The 23,250-nt window shown below is 40.8% G+C and overlaps 1 protein-coding gene across 2 annotated transcripts in view; it reads left to right on the top strand.

The window, feature by feature from the left end:
• The first annotated feature begins 717 nt into the window (after window positions 1-717).
• The window catches only part of nrg1 (neuregulin 1), a 192,264-nt gene continuing 169,731 nt past the window's right edge, over window positions 718-23,250 (top strand). Inside the window, exons 1-2 of one of the 2 annotated variants that reach the window (XM_078287920.1) lie at window positions 718-891; window positions 1,293-2,022. In XM_078287920.1, the coding sequence (XP_078144046.1) occupies window positions 1,305-2,022 (718 nt within the window). In that variant the 5' untranslated portion in view covers window positions 718-891; window positions 1,293-1,304. Of the gene's footprint in view, window positions 892-997; window positions 2,023-23,250 lie in introns of both variants that reach the window. The other variant, XM_078287918.1, reaches the window with a different exon arrangement.

The raw sequence follows: 23,250 nt of genomic DNA, 5'->3' as shown, positions 1-23,250 counted from the left end.
ATTACTGCAAAGAGAGACTTCACTTGCACTAGCCACAGCCTTAGACTGCTACTGAAACAAAATCACATAAAAGCAAGAAGAGCAATAAAAATCAGGTAACTGGTATACCCTGTAAGTGTAATGGGCTTATTCATCATTGTCTTTAATGTCGCCTTCATATTCTTACTATCAGCCTGAATGAAGGGAGATATTTGAGAAGAGTATAAAACAATGACTGCATCCTCTTGGGACGGATCATATGTCTGCTTTCTTGGCTCCTTCCCCTTGACAAAAACACACCCTTTCGTATCAGCATAATCAATGATGTGAGGGAGAGAGAGGGGAGGGGGGGGGGCGGAGAGGCCAGAGCAGTCTGCTTGCCTGTGATTCGCTGACATTCCCTCTAATTGGATCAAATAGGAACTTGCTTAGCTGGATGCTTTATGCTCAGATTGAGAGCAGCCTATGAAGAGAGCGCGGACACACCAGACAGGAAGAGGAGTGGACGAAAGACTGTGTATGACTTGGTGAGTAAAAGAGGGTAGGAAAGATTGAGAGAGGGGGAGAGAGATTCACAAGGGTAGAGGAGGGGTGAGAGAGGAAAAAGGGGAGTGTCCCGTCTTCTCCGTCCTTCCGTGTTAATGCAAGTGTCCTCCCCACCCTCTCTCTCTCTCTCGCTCTCTCTCTCTCTCTGTCTCTCTCTCTCCCTCTATGCTTCTGTGGCTGTGCTGAGAGGAAGGGCACCTGCCGCTCCCTGATGATTCAGCCTTTTGGCTGCTTTGAGCTCCACAGACAAGACAGCATGTCCCTCCTGCCACTGCAGTGCCTGGCTATTCTGCCCTCAGCACTATTACTACTGCAGCCGCAGCCTGCTCAACACATTTATACTGCCTCCTCTCTCCAAGTACTCAGGTGAGTGAGCTGCTACTATCCTGCGACTGCTTGGTAGTGGACCATGCAAGACATTTAAGTGAAGAAATCAAATTTTTTGGCAACCTTTTTGTGTTTGTGCTTGCAGCTAATTTGATGGTTCTATTTATAAACTTGGGTGTGCACTTAGTGTGAGAAAGCCATGACAGCAAACCTGAGTAAGGAACTCCTTTCCCTCCTGTACAAAAGGCTGCCTACATACCTACCAGACTGTTAACAAGGTTAGCCTCACACTGAAGAGCTTTTTTATCTCCCACTGCAATCCCAGCCCCCACGCCACGACCTGATAATGGGAAACACTCTTTATGAGACTCGTGGCAGCCAGCCACTGTGTGATGCTTTGAGTTAATTCTTCTGGTGACCAGAGATCCTTCATCTGGCAGGAGTCGGGAAGGATGACTGAGGGAATCGAGGACTCCTCTGTTGTCCCTCCTGGATCAGCCTCCCCCACCGGCTCCACTGCTGATACTGGACAAGCCCCTGAGGAGAAAGAGGAGGAAACGGTGGCAGGTGGTGAGGGCGGGGAAGAGGGCGTGGAGGGAGATGCAGAGAGAGGTGGTGGCGGCGGCAATGGGGAGCGATCAGGGGCTCTGGGAATTCTGGGCTTGGCAAGGACCTGCTGTGTGTGCATAGAGATGGAACAAATTAACCGTTGCCTGCACTCTGAGAAAATCTGCATCCTACCCATCCTGGCCTGTCTCCTCAGCCTAGCCCTCTGCACTGCTGGCCTAAAATGGGTCTTTGTGGACAAGATCTTTGAGTACGAACCACCCACACATTTAGACGCAAAACGCATCGGACAGGGCCCTTTTATCATATCAGCTGACCCCACACTTGGACTTCCTGTGTCATTTCCTCACTCATCCTCATCTGCTGCTTCCTTGATCACCGCCATCACCACCACCACAGCACGTCCTGAAGTCTTATTGAAAGAGAAACCTACAGGAGGACCGTACATACCTCAGTCCCCTAGAGGCACTCAGTTCACCCCTTCTGTTGCACTGGCATACCACGCTGACCAACCCACACAGTCCGGGGTCCCCACCATCCCAAGACAGACCCCCTACCCTCAAACTACTTTGGAATTGAATGACATAATCATCCCCACAATCTGTAAGTACACAAAACTTGTTCATTGAGTACATTGAGATTTTTTTTTCTTTTTTAGACAGATCTTTTTTTTTTAGACATATCCTTTGTTTCAAGACTTGCCACTGAAATACGTGAAATGATGACTGGCTTGATAAGAGAATGGAAGTGGAGAATGAGATGGATGTCGATAACTGATATGACAAAAAAACACTGTGCAAAATAAATGGAAGATTAAATTGATGTATACTTTGGGGAGTGTGACATAGGATGTGCAATTAGGCAGAGGTTACCAGCTGGAGTCCTGAGGATTTGTGCTAAACCACATGGGCTACAACATGTTGACTTTCATCATTACCAATACACACCAAATGTTTTAACCAAATGCAAACCGTTTTTCTTGTTTTTCAGTTAATTTTTTGAACACACTTTGTTCGATGAACTCTGTTGCTGCACCTTGCCTGAAAGCAGACATGTTATGACTTGCAAAGTTGAGGAAACTGTGGTTCTTCACACACCTATACGAGGAGACAGGAGCGACGAAGGTCTCAGTACGGAAACGTTGCTTATTTTCTAATAAGTGTTTTATCTGTAAGTATAGACAGTGTGCGGGAATCTCTTCTTATGCTCTGATGACTTGCAAAGTGTAACACAAGTGGCCATGACTAAGCCTCCAAAACCTATATTGCTACAAACATAGGTTTGCAGGAAACAGCAACTCCATTTCAAAACCACCTTACCACCAGAGAATGTAATCACTACAAAAAATAAACAATTAGGTACTTTTTAGTAAATGTATAATTACTACCATCCACTCTTACCTACTACTATTCATGAACACTTAAATTATACCATATTTAAAAATAAATAAATAAATAAATAAAAATGTAGGCACACTAAACTAAATGTATATTGTTATCGTGTTTATTATATTGTTCCACCAGAATGTTTTAGCTGGTAGGCAACATGGGAAATACGAAAGATCCCTAAAAGGTCCCAAAGCTGTCTGCACATTTCCAGTCATATGAAAAAATGAAAATCAATAAATGATGCATGACTTCCTAAAACTAAATGGTGCGGTGCAGGGAGACTTCCTCTTCTCTGCCTGAGCTCCATTTCAAGGTCAGAGCCTGCTGGAGGCTAATTGATTCCCCCTCCATCCCTGAGCCACAGGGAAAAGACAATCCCAGTAATGCTGTCTGTCTACTAGCAGCTCTCCACCATGACTTTTAGGTTGCATTCACAACAAGCATGTTTAGAGCAGTTTACTTTAACTCTGGAGCTCTTTACTTCGGTTCATTTTTACAGATGAGAACGATACCATTCGAACATAATCCAAACCATTTTATGGGTATAAGGAGACAATGTTGACATCCAGTAGCCAGCAGTTTTGACTACCCCACCACCAAAATCTCTAACCTGGTAGGATGAAAGGTTACCAAAACTCATTTGTAATTGGGAAGTGCCAAAGAAAACCACAGGAGTGGCTGTGCCTAGGGTGGCTGCACCCTAGGCACAATCACCTCTGATTGTGCCTAGCTGCTTTTGTTCAGCTAGCTCTTTATTTGTTTTAACAAATCTATCACTTGGCACCACTTTCTAGTGCACTCTTCAGTATTGGATTGCAGAACGTTGTCAATTTCTTGGTCGGAATTCATGGTTACATTTTGTTGTAATCGTTAGAAGATGGGTCATAGAAAAGCTGCTTCTGGTGAACTTGCTCTGCTAACGTCTCTTTAAATTTGTCCATCATGGATGAATTTCATAAACTGCCAGAAAGGATGTGAGGTAGTGTTTTCATTGGAAATCCTGCCTCATTACTCAGATAAGCGAATGAACGCAACTGCATCTATGGCCCCTCACATGTAGTGGCATTTTTCTAGTTGTGTACCACGCGTCTGTGGGCCCTCTTTCCGACCACCGCAGACATCCTGTGCTGCACTGTGACCACCATTACCATTCAAATATACATTAATCATTAGAGTTGCGTGTGTTACAAATGCTGGAAGTTTACCAGACTGGATTTGCAAGGTTGGTGAGCAGGTTTTTTAGTCCCCATGAAATGTTGTTAAGCCTCTCCTTATCCCTCTTGAACTGGCGACAGTCGGCTTGACTGATATAGTAGTGAGTCAAAATAAATGGAGAACTGAAGATGTAGCTGAAAATAGGATAACTAGTGAAGATTTTCCTATTATTAATGTATGACCAACTCTTGACTGTTAAAAATAGCATAAGTAGGTTTTTGATGTCAGGAGGAGTGTTATGTTGTTGCCTTTTTATATTTTTAAATTGGCTGATCATAGCAAAGAGATAACAAGAGTTATTTCTCATTGTTACATTTAGACATTATTACATTATTATAGTTTTCACTGTGTTGCACAATTGAGATATGAATCAGAATGATAAATTGTTTTTTTTTGTCATTTTCATAAATGCTCACATTTGTATCATGTGGGGCTGCTGTGAGGCCAGAGGTTGGATTCTTTAGAAGTGGATAAGTGTTGGAGAAACGTTAGTTATTCTGTAGTAACTTTTTTTTTTTTTGCTAAATCTACATTTTGGTGCGATATTCGGCGCAGAATTCTGCCCAGGAGTCCGCAGTGCTGCGGAGCAGAGAGGCGAGTTTGCATGCGCTTGTCGCCTCCCGCATAAAAAGCCCTTTAGGCTGCGTAGCAGCTACCTGCTCTTGCTTGGCTTCCTGAGAGGCATAAGGTGTTGCTGTGATGCCGAAGAGACTGCTTGTATTGTTTAGCAGCCTGTAGCTAGTATCACTTTGTACCTGCTGCCTAACAAACGGTAAATGACCATAAATGAAAACAGAACCGAAAATGTAATACGTTTTTATTGTTCCAGAATAGAAACGTTAATTTGAAATCTCTATTGTCGGTTAATACCGTTTTTTTGTTCCACCTAATATTTCACAAGAAACAAATTAGTCTCAAACAGCAAATTTGACAAAAATCCCAAATGTGGATTGATCTCCATCACCCACTGGTGCTTCATCCAATCAGTGCGCCTTGCCCCCTCACTGCTTGCTGGAACCATAATTATGACCATACAAGCAGCACTTTGTACTTAAAGGGTAACTTCGGCATTTTTCAACCTGGACCCTATTTTCCCAAATTTTTGTGTCTAAGTAACTAACGGGGACAACAATTTTTGAAATTGGTCCAGTATTGAGCGAGATGGGCTGCAATGTAATCCGACGGGGCAAATGTGAACCGTCAATGTACGTCCACTAAAAGTGCTTGTTTTTGCCACTGACAGGCTCAGATTGTTATTATAAGTGTCTGACAACATTATGGAAAGGACCCTACAGAAAAATGAAACGTTTTATTTTACTGATCCGGTCTGTTTGTTACTGTGTGTAACCAAGTCAATCTCCTATTATAATCTATATATAATGATATATTTATTTAGCCTATTATACTTATTTATTTAGACAATCTTCCACCTACTCTGCCCATTACTGTCCTCTCCGGTGCTGCTGGATAAAGCTGCGTCCTCCTCATCCTCCTTCCCCGCCTTGAGAGGCTCTGACCCCGGCCTCTGTTTGCTCCTCTCCCCGCTGTGACAGTCTCTCCACCGGGACCGGTTCGCCTCGTGTGCCCGGCGGCTCCTCGGTGTGCTCTCCGTTTCGGGACCCCCTCCCTCAGTCGCCTCGAAGAACGGGTCGAAACCCGGCGGTAAGATCCCGTTCCGCCCCACCGGGGAGAGGAGTGGGGAGGGCGGCTCCGGCAAACGCTTGGGCATGATAACGCGGACGGTAGCGCCATAAACCGTGCCGCCGTACAGAAAACAATCGTTATTGGGGTTGAAGATCCGCTCCGATGAGGGTGGGAGAGTCGGGTCCCCGTGAAAAACAACTTCCTCCGGGGTGTAGAAGCAGGACGGTGGCGGGGAGGCGACGGGACGGCTCGCCTGGTAAAGGGACACTGCTGCCGGGGCTCGGGGTAAGTAACAGTAGCCTCAGTAGTCCGGTAATCTCCCCGCTGGATGGCCGTTATGGTCCCTGAAAGTTGTGTCGTGGTTTTGTCTAGAGAGTTGGACCGACTTGTTGGCCCCGGTCTCGGTTAAAAACGGTGAATTAACTGAGCCAAATTCAGACTTGGACACATAGTAGGTGCAGCTTGGTAAATACATGGTGCATTGTAGTTTACTCTTTCTATAGGCTGGTGTTGTGTTTTTTAAGCGTAGACTTTATTGTGAAATAGGCTATAAGCCTATAAGACTTGGTTACACACAATAACAAACAGACTGGATCAAGCGAAAGGTAAAGAAAGACGTTTCATTTCTCTGTAGGGTCCTTTCCATAATGTTGTCAGACACTTATAATAACAATCTGAGCCTGTCAGTGGCAAAAACAAGCACTTTTAGTGGACGTACATTTGCCCCGTTGGATTACATTGCAGCGCGTTTCACGGCTGCCGGCTGATGCGATCTCGCTCAATACTGGACCAATTTCAAAAATTGTTGTCCCCATTAGTTACTTAGACACAAAAAGTTGGGAAAATAGGGTCCAGGTTGAAAAATACCGAAGTTACCGTTTAACATCAGGTCAACGCCAAGACTGTTGACTGTTAAAATTGATTTCAAAAAGATTTCAAATCTGATTTCAAAAAGATTTCAAATCTGATTTCAAAAAGATTTCAAATCTTTAGTAAACATGTAATGTAACTCCCACTTAGGGTTAAAAACACAGTTTTCTTTTGGTGCGCATCTTTCGCTGGGTAACAACTACTGTCGGTCGATGTTCTGTGAGGCTTCTGCTGTCTGGTCAACAAGAAACCTGTGAGGCCAGTTCCATTTCGATAGTAGGTGGGGCTCTCTAGTGGTCAAACAGAGTATTACAGCCAAAAAAAGTCAATACTTCATAAAAGAAAAAAAAAATTGATTGATCTGGCCCGTTGGCCACAAGTTATCCTTGCCTACATGATTCTTAAAGCCATATTCCACTTAGTTTTAATATGGGGGTTATTCGGCACTTGACTGCCTTGAAAACCATAATATAAACTTCTCACCAAGGTCGGATGCAGAGGGGACGAGTTTGTAGTGTTCATTTTTACTTTCCATTCATCTGATTGAGGCCACGAAAATAGACTGAAAATGTACATTTAACACGTTTGTGAACATATTCAACAACATATCCCGCTACTGTGATTTTCAGTTGACTGTTGGTCCAACATTTTAGAACATAATTCAGCCAAAAAGCACTTATATTGATAGAAGAGAACATAGTGGAGGGATACCATTTAGGAGAGATAGTTCCTGTTTGGGAGACAAGTTCAAGTTTGTTTATTTATATAGCCCTTGATCACAAGCATGTCTCAGAGGACTACAGAGAATGAGCCTAACTGGATCTAACTGATCAACAATCAGTTATAGAACAAAATTATATAGGACAAACATAGCAAAAAGCACAAGACACACAAGAGCAGATTTTAGCAAGACGTAGTTACGTGACATACAATTTTTGACAGTGAATAGGCATAATTCTAGGTTTGCAAGTTATGAATGGCTGTTAGATCTAATGGTTATGTAAATTTGAGTGTTGTCCGTGTAAAAGTGAAATTTAATGGCATGGCTGTGGAAAATCCGCCAAGAAGTGGGCATGTAAATGGAGAAAAGCAAAGGTCGTAGCACAGAGCCCCGTGGTACGCCAAAGTTAACTTTAGAACGTTTAGAGATTGATTACATTTGTTTCCGAAGCAAGTATATTGTGGCCTTTGAGAGACGTTTGGAGATAATGTTGCCACATCAGATTCATCAAACGGTCGTATCTTCAGAAAACGTTGTAAATGACCTGCGTAAACATGATGAATGGCACCTGTTCTAAATGAACGCGCTTGACATGAAATTTGATTAGAAAAGCAAGCCGATCCATGACTGCAACAGGAGGGGGCCAAGAGGAATTCTCCGTTACACAGACAAATGAAAGAATACCTGCTATAATTGGCGATATGGCACGTTCATATGTTAGGCGGATGATGGCGCCCTGGACAGCGACTTGCATGAAGAACCTCAACCTGCTGCAGCATGTGATGATATAGGCTTATGCATGACTCTAATGGTAAGACCTAAAACCATTTCTCTTTATTAAATTTAGATTCACTTGCACTTAAACACATTAACGTTATCAACTGGAGTAAAATAGCCTAGAAATCAGATTTATCTCACTCTGTAATGTATTTTCCCTGTACAATCTAAACTTGCCTTTGTCTCACCTGAGTGTTTGTCAAATAACCTGGTAATTATTAGTGTTTTTATGTTTTCTCTTTGTATTGAGCGCATTTATACTAACCCACAGGGATATTTTTGAGATTTGATATGGCAGTGGTAAAATAAATTACGCACCACCTTCTTTTGAAAAAGCCAACAGTGCTCCCTTGCTATTTTTTCCTGTGACTATAACCACTGTCAATCAGGATAATCTCAACATGATTATACATTATAAAGTGTAATTTGTATTAAAAATGTCTTCAAAGTAATGAAAGAGATACACTCCATTAGTCAACAATAACATTTTTTTGCTTTGGAGAACGGCAGGTTAATTGTATGTGACTCGTACGACAGGTCTGGACCACTGGTAAATGTTGTTCGTACCTAAGAGAAAATTCTATATATGAGAAATTTGGTTAATGCGGCAAGTTCTCTTAAATTGCTCGTACGAGTGATTTAAGAATGAATCTGTTCGTACGGTTTTATCTATTGGATAAGTAGGCACTTCTATTGGATAAGTTGGCACTAGTGCCAAAAGTGCTTTCTTGGGCCAAAAATAGACCAAAAAAAGACACTGTCGCAAATGCTTTTGCAACTTCTTGGCAGCGTTTTTTGCAGCTGGAATCTGTACAAAGTACCAGTAACAAAGTACTGCTGCAGATAACTTTAGCTCAAGCATTAGTTCCTATATTATTCCTAATGACATCATTGTACTATTAAGTCGTTTGCTATTGTGAGAACTCGGGTTAACAGATGTTTGGGGGATCGCTGTCGTTGAGAACATAGCCTATCCAACATTTTACTATTCTGATTCTACGAGCTGCAGCTAATGGAAAATGCTACCGCTAACGAACTAGACTAAACACAAATTAAGTAGCATAATCGGAATATGGAGTTGTATGTGGCGATTACGGCCAATCAAGGTGGAAGAAGGCAGGGCTCATGAACTGGACTAAACAACGCGATTACAACCCACACACTGGACAGGAGGAACGCCATGGTCTGCTCATTGTAAATCGCTATGATGGTTTCTTTCCCTTCTGTAGCCCTGGCTATGTACCAACAAGTGCAGCCAATTTGCTAGGTTAGGTTACATACTGTAAAGGTAGCTGACTACATAAATAAACTATGCCATTACACATAACTGCAGATATAACCCACACTGGTCCTAAAAAAATAGTTAAAAGCTTCGGTAACACAGTTTGACACCCTTATTGGTATTTCATGTGTACAAAAAAGAAAGCCAGCTCTATGTCGGTCTTAAACCCCTTCAGCTCCTGGAGCTCTCTGACAAGTGGCTCCCGGGGTTTGGTGACCAGGAGTGACCGGGGGCTCCTGCTGCTGTGTTCCGGGGGAACGGGTACTTCAAGCCAATCTATCCGTGGGGCTACCGGGAGCTTTGGGTCCCGCGCTCCACTGACTTTCCTTCTTAGCTCTTTTAGCCTCTTCTGTTACAGGCTTCTTGTTTTGTTTTGTTGTAGAGGCTCCAGCAGTTAGAGTCCTGTCTTCCATGTTACCACTATCTACCATATTGATTAGCTTCACGCTGTTCAATCTAAGCAACTAGCCTGCATTCAACTGCATCTGTTTTCTTCCTGGTTTGTTTGAGGCGCCTCCTGTCTGCCATAAGTCAGTACAGCCAGTTCATACCCGGGGACACAGAGAATGAACAGACTGAAAGCAACACATAGACAAAACCAATTTTCTCCACGATGGTCTCATTTTTCTACTGACAAACTTTTATATGTGTTTTTGCTTTTATTAATTGGATGATTATATAATCAGATACAAATTCTACACATAGAGGCTTTAAAGAAAGTTATAAAATAATTTGCAGTGAATGGAGAGCTGACTACAGGGGAGGGTTTGCGAGTAAGTTTTGCTGCCGTGTCGAATAGAAAATTAGGGCTATCTTTATTATTAGGCTATCGTTCCATGTAGGGGTGTAACGATACACTCAGCTCACGGTTTGGTACGATACACGGTACAGGCTTCACGGTTCGATACAATGACGATATTTTTAACAAAGTTTAAATGGAAACAAATTATGACTGTAGAAGATTCTTTCCATATTGCTTAGACATAAAATGTCAAAAAAACTATATTTTCAACTTGAAGTTTCACCTATTCCTACAGTTTCTTTAATAATGGTTTCTTTCTTTGTTATATATTTTTCAGTGCAAAAAGCAAATAATGGAATCTGTTGAATAAAATAAATCAGCTTTTAACAGCGGATGCTTGTCTAAATGAAACAAATTGTAAATTAAAATAAAATGTCTAAACAAGGATGTCCTCTTTACAATTAAGTGCAAATGTCTGAACATGGTTGATCTAACATTCTCCAAACACCTTGGTTGGCCAGGCAGGCCACAAAACTTAAACTTAAATTAAAACAACAAATATGTTCAGACACTGATTTTCTAACCTAGGAGGACATGTTTTCTTTTTTTTCACCTTTGACAGCTACGTACACACTGCCAGAATTTGGTAGTGACAACCGAATTTATGAATGAGAGTGAATTTGCATATGTCTGGTTCACACTGGAGCAGGGTAGAGTAAAATTACCACTGCCTGCACGGGTAACAGGAGTCACTCCACTCCTCCGACTTTGCAATGGTTGTAAATAATGTCTGTAACCATAGTAACGTTTACTTCAGACCAATATGGCGGCTACCATTGCCTGTGTTTTCAGTTTACACACCTGTAACACCAGTAACCAGAGGCGTCAATTTATCCATAAGATCTTAATAAACCGCCACTGACAGTGGCGTCATATTCTCTTTTTCCACCTAATGGACTTGATACTTTCAACCGCAACATTTGGGCCGGGCCGAGACCGCAGAACTGGTAGGAACAACCGCAATGTTGAGGAAACAGACTGGATGGAAAATTTGAGAATGTCTCACAACACTTACCTCTTTCAAAATAACGGTGATAATGTTACGTAACGTAACGACTGTATTTCGATTTCACCGCTTTCCATTTTTCTGTTGCACGCTACACACCTGGCTCATCCGGGTCTCAAGTGAACGTCAGTGAACGTCGGTGTCAATGACGTCATAACGCCAGTCAGGCAAACTAGGATCTAGGATTACTGATTCTGCCCTCTGGCGTTTAAAGTATGTAAATGAAAACAAAGAGTAGTCTACATTTTGGTGGTGCAGCTAATTGATAAGCTTTACTTGATATTGCAAACCATTTTTCACCTCCACGATGCCTATCATCACGTTTTTGGATTGTGAAATTTCGTCCCACGATATATCATTACACCCCTAGTTCCATGCTAGCTGAAAGACCTAAAGTTTGGAAGACCAGATCTACTTTAATTTTAAATACTAATTTTAGTGTAAACCAAGAATAGAAATGCACCAACCAAGGATTGCTTTATTGTCGTAAAAGTGGGATATGTTGTTGAATCTGTTCACAAACTTTTTTCATTTCATTTCACTTTTTTCAAACATTTTCGTAGCCTCATTCAAACGCTACAAACTCATCCCAGCTGCATCTGATCTTGGTGAGTACTTTATATTATGGTGGTCAAGTGCCAAATAACCCCCATGTTAAAACTAAATGGAATATTGCTTTAAGAATATTGTCTTACCAAGTTGATGTAATTATGATTTACTGGCCAAACCCTTGTAGCAGACTTGACCTCTCTAACCAACACGAGTTACTAAGGAATTTAGTAATATTAATTACATGTGAATTGCATGTTGGTTATGTAAAAGACATACTGGTACTCATTTTCCGTTGTTCTTGTGCATTTCACCTTGCATGCAGACCCGCATCACCTTAATATAACAATTGATATAACAATTTTTTTTTCCCTTTAACTTTTTTGGGGTGGCTGTGGCTCAGGAGGTAGAGTGGGTCATCCACTAATCAGAAGGTCAGTGGTTCGATCCCCGGCTCCTCTAGTCCGCATGTCGAAGTGTCCTTGGGCAAGATACTGAACCCCAAATTGCTCCAGATGGTTGTGCCAGCACCCTGCGTGGTAGCTTGCCGCCATCGGTGTGTGAATGGGTGAATGTAGGCATTATTGTAAAGCGCTTTGAGTGGTCGGTAGACTAGAAAAGCGCTATATAAATGCAGTCCATTTTCTAGTCTCTGGTTTGAACATGTTCTGTTAACTAGAGCTCACTTGGCCAAAGAATTACAAGAAATCTCAGTGTTTCACTGCTAATTTTAGCTGCTAGCCTAGTCACAGTGTCTCACCAGAGTAAAGGCCACAATATACTTGCTTCGGAAACAAATGTAATCAAGCCAAATTCTTCACATACCAGCCCTCAGTGTGTGACTGTCTGCAACTGATCTAAAATATCATCTGATTGGTTGTGTTGCCTTGTGGAAAAGCATTTCAATTTCCTTTTCCAGCTCATTGCCTCTCTTTCCATCTCTGTTTTAACACCTCATGGTCAACACTTCAAAATGAATTGTTTTGAGGGTTTGCATCTCTTTCATATTCCCTCATTCACCTTTGTTGCTCTTTCATCACAGCTATTGTTGTTATTCTCTGAGTTTTTGTCACCACTATTTCCGGTTTCTCTAGGTTGCAGTTACCTCTTTAATCTTCATGCACCCCCACTGGCATGGAGTGTAAATACAATACGAAGCCGCAGTGAGTATACACAAATTTGTATGCGGCGCCATGGTCAGCTGTGTTTCTGTATCAAAACAATGCCTTGTCCTGGCACATGTTTGCCAAGCAAAAGTTGAACCTCTTAATTACTGAGTTAGTAGTCTTTCATATTTTTAGGAAACAGATTTTTATTCTTTGAAGATATTTGTCCAATTGCTGGCACACAAGGTATTTCACTTTCTACTTTAAGTTCCATTAATGTTTCATTTATCCACCATAACCCTTCTCAAACTTCTGTCCACTATTCTGATTTGATATGTTTGGATAATTAGGGGCAAACAAGCACTCGAAAAGAGCACTGTGCCAGCAAAAAGCCCCCTTCATCACTAATTGTAAGTTCAAATATAGTTGCTAGTGACAATCAGCGGGGTCCAAGAAGAATGAGAACTGTATTGGCACATACTGTATATGCCAACTGTTGTCACGTTCTGTACATATGGGTTACACTTTTAACTACCATCTACATTCGAAATTTCACCAAATTTGGTATGCTGAGGTGGAATGATAGAGCGACCATATAGGTCAACTTCTGTGAAGATTGCGCTTTGTGTTTGCAAGTTATGGATCATTTTGTGAAATAGGTGCCACACCCCAAAAGAGATTGTGATTGTGATTCTCTATGGTGGCTCAACAATTTGGAGTACCAACAATCTTTTGATAACTTTGAGTCATGTGAGTTTGCAAAAATAGGTTTTCAAAGAATTCAAATTGGCGGAAAATTCAATATGGTGGAAATTGACTACATTATGTGCACTTGTTTTGGCTTGATCCAAGGAGTGTATGCAAAAAATTTTGATTCTTAATTACTGACCAGTATGTAAAGCTGCTTGTTATAGCGCCACCATTTGAACGATCTGTGTAATTTTTGTTGCCTGAGATTTTAAACCTTTGGTTGCTGTTGGTCTTACGGTTTCTGAATTCCAGATACTTTTACTTTCCCTAACAAAAACAATAAGCTTCCAGCACTTTATGCTTGGACCCCTAAATAGTGTGCTTCAGCTTTAGGACCAATCCACCAAAGTTGCCACCCTTGTGCCCTAAAGCCCCTTTATAATTGCTCTGATCTGAGACGCGATGATGATCTGAGACGTGTGATGATACCTGTGTCTTGCAGCAATGATAGCAGCCAAACTAAAGTAGCTGAAGATTTTGATGTATAATATGTGTATGTAGTTTTAAAATTGTGGGCATTTTCACAGTTTAAAAAAGGTATAAAAAGATGAGTTTTCAGCTGTTAGCCTCAATTATTGTATGTGCAGCGCTAGTGTCAAACAAACTTTCATAACTCAAAAACTATACATCATTTCACCTATATATTGGGAGTGAAAGGGGGAGTAGCTGAGCATTTTGATGTGTAATATGTGTATGTAGTATTAAAATTGTAGGAATTATGTTTGTACTACTACTACTAAACAACTTAAACTCTTTCAACTTTCAACTGCTTTACACACTTCAACTGCTATTCATACTACTACTGTTAGTATTACTGCTACAGCTACTAGTAATACTGCTACTAAAGAAACACACATATACACACACGTTAACACACATACTAACACACACACACTACTACAACTGACACACATGTCCACACAACATAAATGTATACAGACATACACCAAACACATACACACACACACACACACACACACACACACACTACTACTACTACAACTGCTACCATTTTAAACTACTAAATCAACCACTTCAAACAATGAAACTACTATTACTGTTGTACTACTACTGCTGCTACTACTAATGCTACTTCTACTGTATTTAATACTGATAGTCCAAATACTACTACTACTGCTAATTCTATTACCTCTACTACTGATATTTAGGTGTCCAAGCACGTAGTGCTGGGAACCCTATTGTTTTTGGTCTGATTATTATTATTATTAGTGTGCTTGCTGCAAGTGAAGCACACTCTTAATATCTTGCATACTTATTATTATTATTATTGTTATTATTATTATTTTTAGGGGTCCAAGCATGAAGTGCTGGAACCCTGTTGTTTTTGGTCGGATTACTAGGGGTTCAAGCACTAAGTGCTAAAACCCTATTGTTTTTGTTCGGATTATTAGTGTGTTTGCTGCAAGCAAAGCACACTATTATTATCTTGCATACTTATCAGTGTGCTTGCTGCACACTCTTATTATCTTGCATACTTATTATTAGTGTACTTGCTGCAAGCGAAGCATACTCATTATCTTGCATATTTATTATTATTATTATTTAGTGTGCTTGCTGCAAGCAAAGCACGCTCTTATTATCTTGCATACTTATTAGTGTGCTTGCTGTAAGCGAAGAACTATTATTATCTTGCATACTTATTATTATTATTCTTATGGAAATATTTTTGCTCACTTTCTTCGTCTACAGTTTTTATGTTACATAGACATATCATACATTAAACTGCGATCTGTCACAAGATTTCTGAGATATTCACGATAAACTGATACTTATTTATCAGACCTGGCAACACTGACTGGCAACCCACCAGGTTCTGCTACTGTCCTCCAATCGCAGGAAAGACCAGGAAGGATGTTAACCTTTAGTTTCTGACAGTGAAGTTCCGGGTTTTTCCAGCATTGACGTTTATCTACCCACCGGGACAGCAACGCTCTCATTTTTGTCCCACTGTTTGTCAATAAGTATTTTCCAGAGTGTGACCAGTATCATGCATTGTAATAAACTGAAGCGTGAAAAGTGAAATCTATACATTTATATCATATCGCCGTTTTAGCGATACATGCAGCACTGACGCTGCTGATGTCTCTTCTGCTCCGGGGGATTCGGAGAGAGAGAGTTAGAAGACTGGACTGTAACTTTGGACTGCTTCGAATACTTCCACGAGATCAATTATGGATGTATGAACTTTTATTCTTCATGAGCAGAGTGGAGTTAGGCGGCATGGACCTTCATCCATAACGATTCTGGCCATTCTTTGGATTTTCAACACAGAGGGAAAAGCTGTGTAAACACACATACACACACACACGCAAAATCTATACATCTATATTATATTGCCGTTTATTCAGATGCATGTGCACAAGACAGTCTCCTGCTTCAGAGCTGTGAGGCAGAGCGACTGAGCTGCTGTGTGGTTACGAGATACGATCTACCGCTACGGAACTTTCCAACGGTTCTATGCTGTTAATATATGCTGATAAAAACTATTTTTGCAGCCGAATGTTTACTTAAACTAGATTGAGCTAGCAGATGTGTGTTTTGTGTAAAAGATTTGGGATTTTTTTCACTTTGGCGAATACAAGACCCGATTTGTCTGTCTGTCTGTCTGTCTGTCTCTCTCTCTCTCTCTCTCTCTGTCTCTCTCTCAAATTCAAATTCAAAATATAGCCGCAAGCGGTGATTGAGGGGTCCAAGCACAATTTCATAAGACAGAGAGATAGACAAAACATTACAGAAGGTAGAAAGACACACACAAAAAAACTGACATGTTGTGAAGTTCGGACATGCAGTCTAACACCGGCTTTTGTGTTGGCCCGTGACTTCTGTCAAGTTAATCTTTTCATATGGTCATTTGTCCAAAAATTTGAAACTTAAGACATTACGCTTAGTGGTATGACGAGACAGCATTACCCACAGGATTTGAACCCACAGTCTTTGGCATTGCAGACGTATGCATTAACCATTAAGCTACTGAGGCCACAGGATGGGCATCGAGGGAACACCAAAAAATAGGGCCAAGTTATGAGACTGTCCAAGCTATAGGCTATTTAGAGCCTTAGAGTATTTTAACTATGGTCAACTATGGTTACAATATCACCAAATGTTGCATGCTACCTCAGAGTTGACCTGTGCACATATGTACCAAATTTGTTTAAGGTAGGCCAACAACTTGTATATTAGGCCTTGCCTACAAATTTTGAAAGCCAGTTGTAGCAAAACGGTATCACGGACTATCAAACGGACTATCAAAAAACTGCTCAATAACTTTTGTGCAGGACAGTCCAGACATGCTATGAGCGAAAATTGGTGAAGATTGGACAAAATATGTAGGAGAAGAAGCGAAAAAACTGTTTTGGACAAAATTCAACATGGCGGAAAACCTTGTGGGCTGAAATGGGAGTGGCCTATATGGATAGATGCGACTTGACCCAAGGAATCCAGGGTAATGGGAATTTTGATTGTGGCCCATACGGTTCAGAAGTTATAGGCCAAGACGTAAAGTTGCTTGCTATAGCGCCACCATGAGGCCAATTGACGTGGATTTCGTAACCTGTGTAGCGGCTGAGACTTTGGACCTATCTGCCAAGTTTGGTCGCTGTAGCTCTTAGGGTTTCTGAGATCCAGATACTTTTAGGGCAGAAACCGCAGAAGAATAATAATAATCCAAACAAAAACAATAGGGTTCCCAGCACTACGTGCTTGGACGCCTAATAAGCTTTAGTCAGAACAAAACAATTTGTGTTGCCAGAGCATTTGCAAGAATATAATCATCAACAATAAACAATCCTATTAAGAAGTCAAATATTATACATATGGAAATATTATAATAGCGCATATTGTACAACAACAATTCTTATCTGTTCATGTTCATTCAGATACATGGAAAATATATACAGTCAATAATAATAAGTTTATAGTAGTAGAGAGAGCAGAGAATATTTCTTTCAATTTAGGGTCATGGGTTTCTCTTATCTTGTCATTGGACATGAGAACAGAAAGTGTATTTCCATGAGATTGCAGTGCTGCAGAGCCTCTGGTCTTTGGTTTTCCAGTTTTTTTTTTCAAACCTGGAATCCCAAAGACCAAAACTGGAAACCCAAAGACTAAACCTGGAATATTTTTTTCAATTTCCAAGTTATGGTCCCCAAGTCTATATTTCCTAAGAATGTTTCTTTCTTTAACAGTATTAATGCTAGGTATTTGGCCAATTTAATTTCTCTGTTAAGTGTGTGATAGCGCTGAAGTTTATTCTGGTTTTTCATTCTGTTATTCCAATTATCTGTGTAGCGCTGTTTTAAGTGGAGGTCAGTGCACTTTATTGTGTCTCTTGGTGTGTTTTGGTCTCTTGGTGTATGTTGGTCTCTTGGTGTGTGTTGGTGTGTGTCTTGGTGTTGACATGCAGCTGATATCTGATACCATCTCGTTCAGGGAATCACGTTGTAGGTGGTTGGTTGCAGAGAAGGGCTTGATATTTTAATGATTATAGGTGGCTGGTTGCAGAGAAGGGCTTGATATTTTAATGATTGCTGGTCTGATTGGTTTAAGTGTTGCCAGAATTTATAAGTTTTCCTTTTAATATGTATGTGGAGGGGGAACAGTACTACTAGTATTGCTACTACTACTACTAGGCTGCTACTACTACTGCTACTGCTACTGCTACTACTACTACTGCTACTACTGCTACTACTACGCATATTACTATTGCTACCACTTCTATCACTACTACTAGTTCTACTGCAACTACTATAGTGGTAGTAGTTGCAGTAGAACTTGTAGTAGTGATATAGCATGTACAAACACCAAGTCAAAGGGACTGTTGCTAGGACAACAAGCACACTTAAATTTTCTTGTGAAAATTTTGCCTTTTCTAGTTAGTGTGCTTGCTGCAAGTGAAGCACACTCTTAATATCTTGCATACTTATTAGGGGTCCTAGCACGTAGTGCTGGGAACCCTATTGTTTTTGGTCGGTTTATTGTGAGTCAACAATCACACTTTTAATATTCTCGCTCTTTATTATTATTATCAATCCATATGTTTTTTTGGCACCTAACTACTCCTTCATACTTTAAGCCAGAAACTCCATTCAAACTTCAAAATGTTCAGCTTGTTTAGGACATAGCTGCTTGCATTCAACTTTTTGATAAGCTTTATAATTTTTAAGATATTTAACTTTTAAAATCAAATTTTCAACCAATCAGTGCTGTTGATATAATCATGTGACTATTCACAGACTTAAAGGTCCCATATTATGCTCTTTTTAGCAGTTTAAAACATTTCCCAGTGGTCTTTAAAACAAGGTTATGCATTCTGATGCAAAAAAACACAAATCCAGCCTCTGTGGTGCCTCTCAATCCTCTGTTTCTCCCCTCATTAACTATGCGCTGTTTTGAGTGGGTGGAGATGCTATGATAATGAAACGCTACTCTGATTGGCTGCCTGATTGGCCGGGTGAGGGGGGAGGGTGCAGACGCAGAAATCCCCCAAACCAACATGGCAGTTCCTGCAGAAGAAAACTCTGTGACAGAACATATAAGACCGTACATGTTCGAGGCGGAATCAAACAAGAGGAGACAGCTGCCGAAGTTTTACAGACACGGTTACAGCAGGATGTCTCTGACTGGTAGGTTGAAATTTGAGTTTGTTGTTCGGCTATGTTGTCTTGCTGGCTAGCCATAGCGGACAAATTTGTATCCCATAAAAATGATATCTAACGTTACCTGCCAGAGTGTCTCGCTTTGTGAGTGTGTGTTATTGTTTTGTCACTATACGGTAACTATGGTTTATTTGATTAATTTTTAGCCTGACGTTCACCGGTGCCGGTGGTTTGAGGTTGTCTAGTAAGTTCGTCAACACAGTAGTACTACTTTGATAGCTACTGTAATGTTGTTCCATGAAATAGCTCAACAGTTTGAGATCTAATGTATATGTACAACTGTAGCTGAAGTATTCAAACATTGCATCTCATGGAAGCCTGCTGGTCATTCCCCCTGTACATAACATCTTACCTGTTTGGAGTTGACACCTTTATTGTTTATGTGCTAAGTTAATTTTGTACAGTACTCACATCTACTCTAAATTGTCTGTGCTAAATAATAAACATATAATATAGATAGTGTAATGTTCTTATAAACCTTGCAAAATTCAATAACAGTTACCCTTTCTCGTTCCTTAGGTTACCAGAAGAATGAATCTTCAGGATCCATCTACATGCATGGTCGATCATCCTGGTCTGGAGCCTGTATGTTTGAATGTGTTCTCGCTACAGAATGTAATGAACATTTATAAAGCAGGCTAAGGGCCCTTATGGCTTAGAGGTATAGAGCAGTAAGTATCTTTTATGCATTGTGTGCATGAATTGATTTGCCAAATAATGATATGGCCAACATGTGACTTTGGTCAATACTGTACATGACGATAAATTTGAGTAAAATAACCTTGTGTTATACTTTATTACACATCCATGTAGAAAAACAACTTTAGCACACCTAAAAGTCTTTTAGTGACAGGTGCATCGGACAAAAAAGTAATATAATCCCGCAAACTGTCATTACATTTATATACATTTTTCCTTTACACACCCATGTAAATTAAATGTGAAATCAATAAGTAACCACAACACTGACTGTTCATACAGAATACAATTATTATAGAAAAGGCATAAAAAAGGCACATGTAAAAACATAACACTGCTTGTGCAGGACCATAATGGGGTGCTGTTATGTTACAAAATCTACATCTGTGAGTGTACACAGGGGTGTGTGTATCAATCACAAAAATGATTTATAATTTGATGTTTTTAGTTATCTGTTATGTATTCGTGGAAAACACCCAACTACAACCTGACCTCATGCCAGTTAACCAAAACAAAGGAAGAAGAGACTAAGTATTCAAATTAAATGTATTCACAGTATGTGTATCCTCTTCTCAGTGGTTACAGGTGTCTAGCCTACAGATACTTTGTCAGCTAGTGCTGGGGCTTTCCAGGTTGCAGGGTCAGAGTAGTGATACCAGTGTGTGTGATGCTGTGCATACACCACTGCGAGTTCCCAGGTGCTGTCAGCTACGTTGGGTTCAGACTCCCTCTTGATTGAACCGAGACACGTAGCCGCAATGATGTCCTCCTCTGCTGGCCTGTCAGACTGGCCGCACAGGTCTTTGCAGATGGGTATCTTCAAAACATGGCTCACATAAGGTGCAGGGTCCTGGAAGACGTGATCAAAGATGAGGTCCATCAACTCATCAATGTAATCTGTGGAGTAACAGAAACACAGAAATGTCACTACATCAGTTGTTCCATTACAGAAGAATGTACATGGCATACTAGTGGGTAGCAAAATGTGCAATTTTGGTTTATAGATTACTTTATACTATAGTTTATACTTTGTTATGACATTTGTATATTTATGTAATTTACAAAGTTTTGTGTGTGCAATAAAAATGTGTGTTGGTAAACATAATGAAAGTTGGTTCAGGGGGTCGGCTCAGCTGACCCAGGGTCGGACGAGGTCTCTTGGATGGTCTCTTGATAGGTGGGGAGGTCAGGCTAGGTTGTAGAGTAACAAAGGGGACAGTGGAAGTGCCTACTCCGAAATCTCTGCAGGGCACTGCTGCTTGGGTACCTTGTATACACAGAAGCAGATTTTGAAAATCCTGTCAGTGACAGATTGTGCAATATGAAGTAATGAAAATTTAACTGACTTTTCATGTCTGAGCTGCAATGAGTTATTCCTGTAAAAAATTCTGAAGACAATAACTGGTGTATTCAACATATCGTCTGCCAGATCAAGAACAAACCTGTGCTTCTGATGTGATGCTGCAGAGTTTTCAGTGATAGCTGTGTGCCAACCGGTCTGTCGCTACTCGCTGGGGGTGGGGGGGACTAATAGCAGTATGCTGGACTAATAGCAGGGAATAGAAATGTTTCATGCAACCAATTATATCAAATATTTTTTGGGGATATTGCATCATGACTAATACATACACCTTACAATATATTGCAATCCAATACTACATTACCACAAACTACAGCCTCAATAATCACTATGTAGTTGATTCTAAATGTCTCCAATACAGTCTCAAGGAAAATAGGATATTATAACCTCCAGAAAGGTGGCATTTACAGTAGTCTCGGTTTCAGGTTTTCTAGTTATTTTTTGCCACAACCCCAGCTGATTACAAGACTAGAGTTACCAGACTAGGTGCAAAGACAGAACGTGAAATGTTACATCTCGTCGGCTAGTAACTCCCTTCCATTCATTTGGCGTTAGAAGTGAAATGTTCGTGGTGACAAGAGTCCCTGATCAACAAAGTACTTTTCGAGTTTTGCCACGTTACAGGTGCAGTTGTCTCGTTTAAGGAGATGCGTCCGCAAAGTGAGCCAGAGGAGCTAACCTTAGCTAACACTACTGCTAATGCTAGATTAGCACGCTGCTAGCGGCACTAGCCCCTAACCTTGATCATAGTAGGTTTGCCCTATCGGTACCGGGTTAACGAGACGAGGTGCTTGTTTTGGCCGGCTGAGGTGCAACCGACTCTGGCTGCACATGTTTTTGCCCCAATTGCTAACGGTTGTCATTGTAGTCAACAGGCTTCCTCATATTCACAGGCCCGCAACAAACTCTGTCTCATCAGGACTGGAGCTAAATCGCTGCCTGACCCAAAGTGGCGATACTTATCGATTGCACGTTTGCTGTTGGGTCATGTCCAGTTGGGATAGATCCATCTTTCAGGAGCAGTTGCTTTTTTTCTGGACATTTTTCCGTGCTACTCTACACTACAGACAACAGGGTTTGGTCTTCCGCATTCAGTTGCTGGGTGGGCAATGGTGGATGGTGCTGTAGGCGGGCATATGAAATGAGCGTACCTTTGTGACATCACAAATTTACGGAAGTCTAAACGGCTCGTTTAAAGGCATAGTTTCTTTACATGGATAGTGTGGATTTAGCTGGGGAACATGTTTTGATACTTCCATGATGTTTAGATAGCACATCCAACTCCTTTATAATCAAAGAGACAAGGGAAATCTTGTTTTCCATATTCTTTCAGCTAGAAACGTCATTTAAACTGTTCCACTCTTTTTGGAGATCTGTCCTTGTATTCAACTTTTTGATAACGTTCATAGATTTTAAGATATTAAAGTTTTAAAAGCTATTTTTTCGACCAATCCGCGTTTGATATGCAAATTAGCATGTTTTGCGGCCAACCAGTTTTTGATATGCAAATTATCTAATTTTCATATCAAATGCGGATTGGCCGCGTCTACCGTCTGTCTACTGTAGCTGAAGCTGCTGGAATATGGCCCGGAGATGTTTCTATGGTGAAGTTTTTAATCAGCCTGGTGAGTAACAACGATCGCTTCTTTTGTCACAGTTGCTCACATAATACAGACTCAAAATGGCGTTTATTTTGCAATTCCTCTGCGCAAATATTGTTTATGTGCGTTTCTCCGCTGGATGCTGTAACGGTCGCAAATATACCTACTATGCTTTTGGAACATTGTTTGGTTGCAGTAACAGATTAAGTCACTGGGTGGCACTCCTTGTTTTTACTGAGACTGAGTTACAGCAACAGGTTGAGTACTACTCCTAGTCTATCTCCTGACGAGTAGCTTGTCTCTTCAGTAATGATTTGGTACGTGTTAAACTATATTAATCTACATGTATGTTGAGAGATTATAGTGCCGTAGAGACCAGGCATTGT

Source organism: Centroberyx gerrardi, chromosome 2 (genome assembly GCF_048128805.1).
Source record: "Centroberyx gerrardi isolate f3 chromosome 2, fCenGer3.hap1.cur.20231027, whole genome shotgun sequence".
In the NCBI taxonomy this organism is placed as follows: Eukaryota; Metazoa; Chordata; class Actinopteri; order Beryciformes; family Berycidae; genus Centroberyx; species Centroberyx gerrardi.
This window is presented reverse-complemented; position numbering and strand designations above follow the sequence as displayed.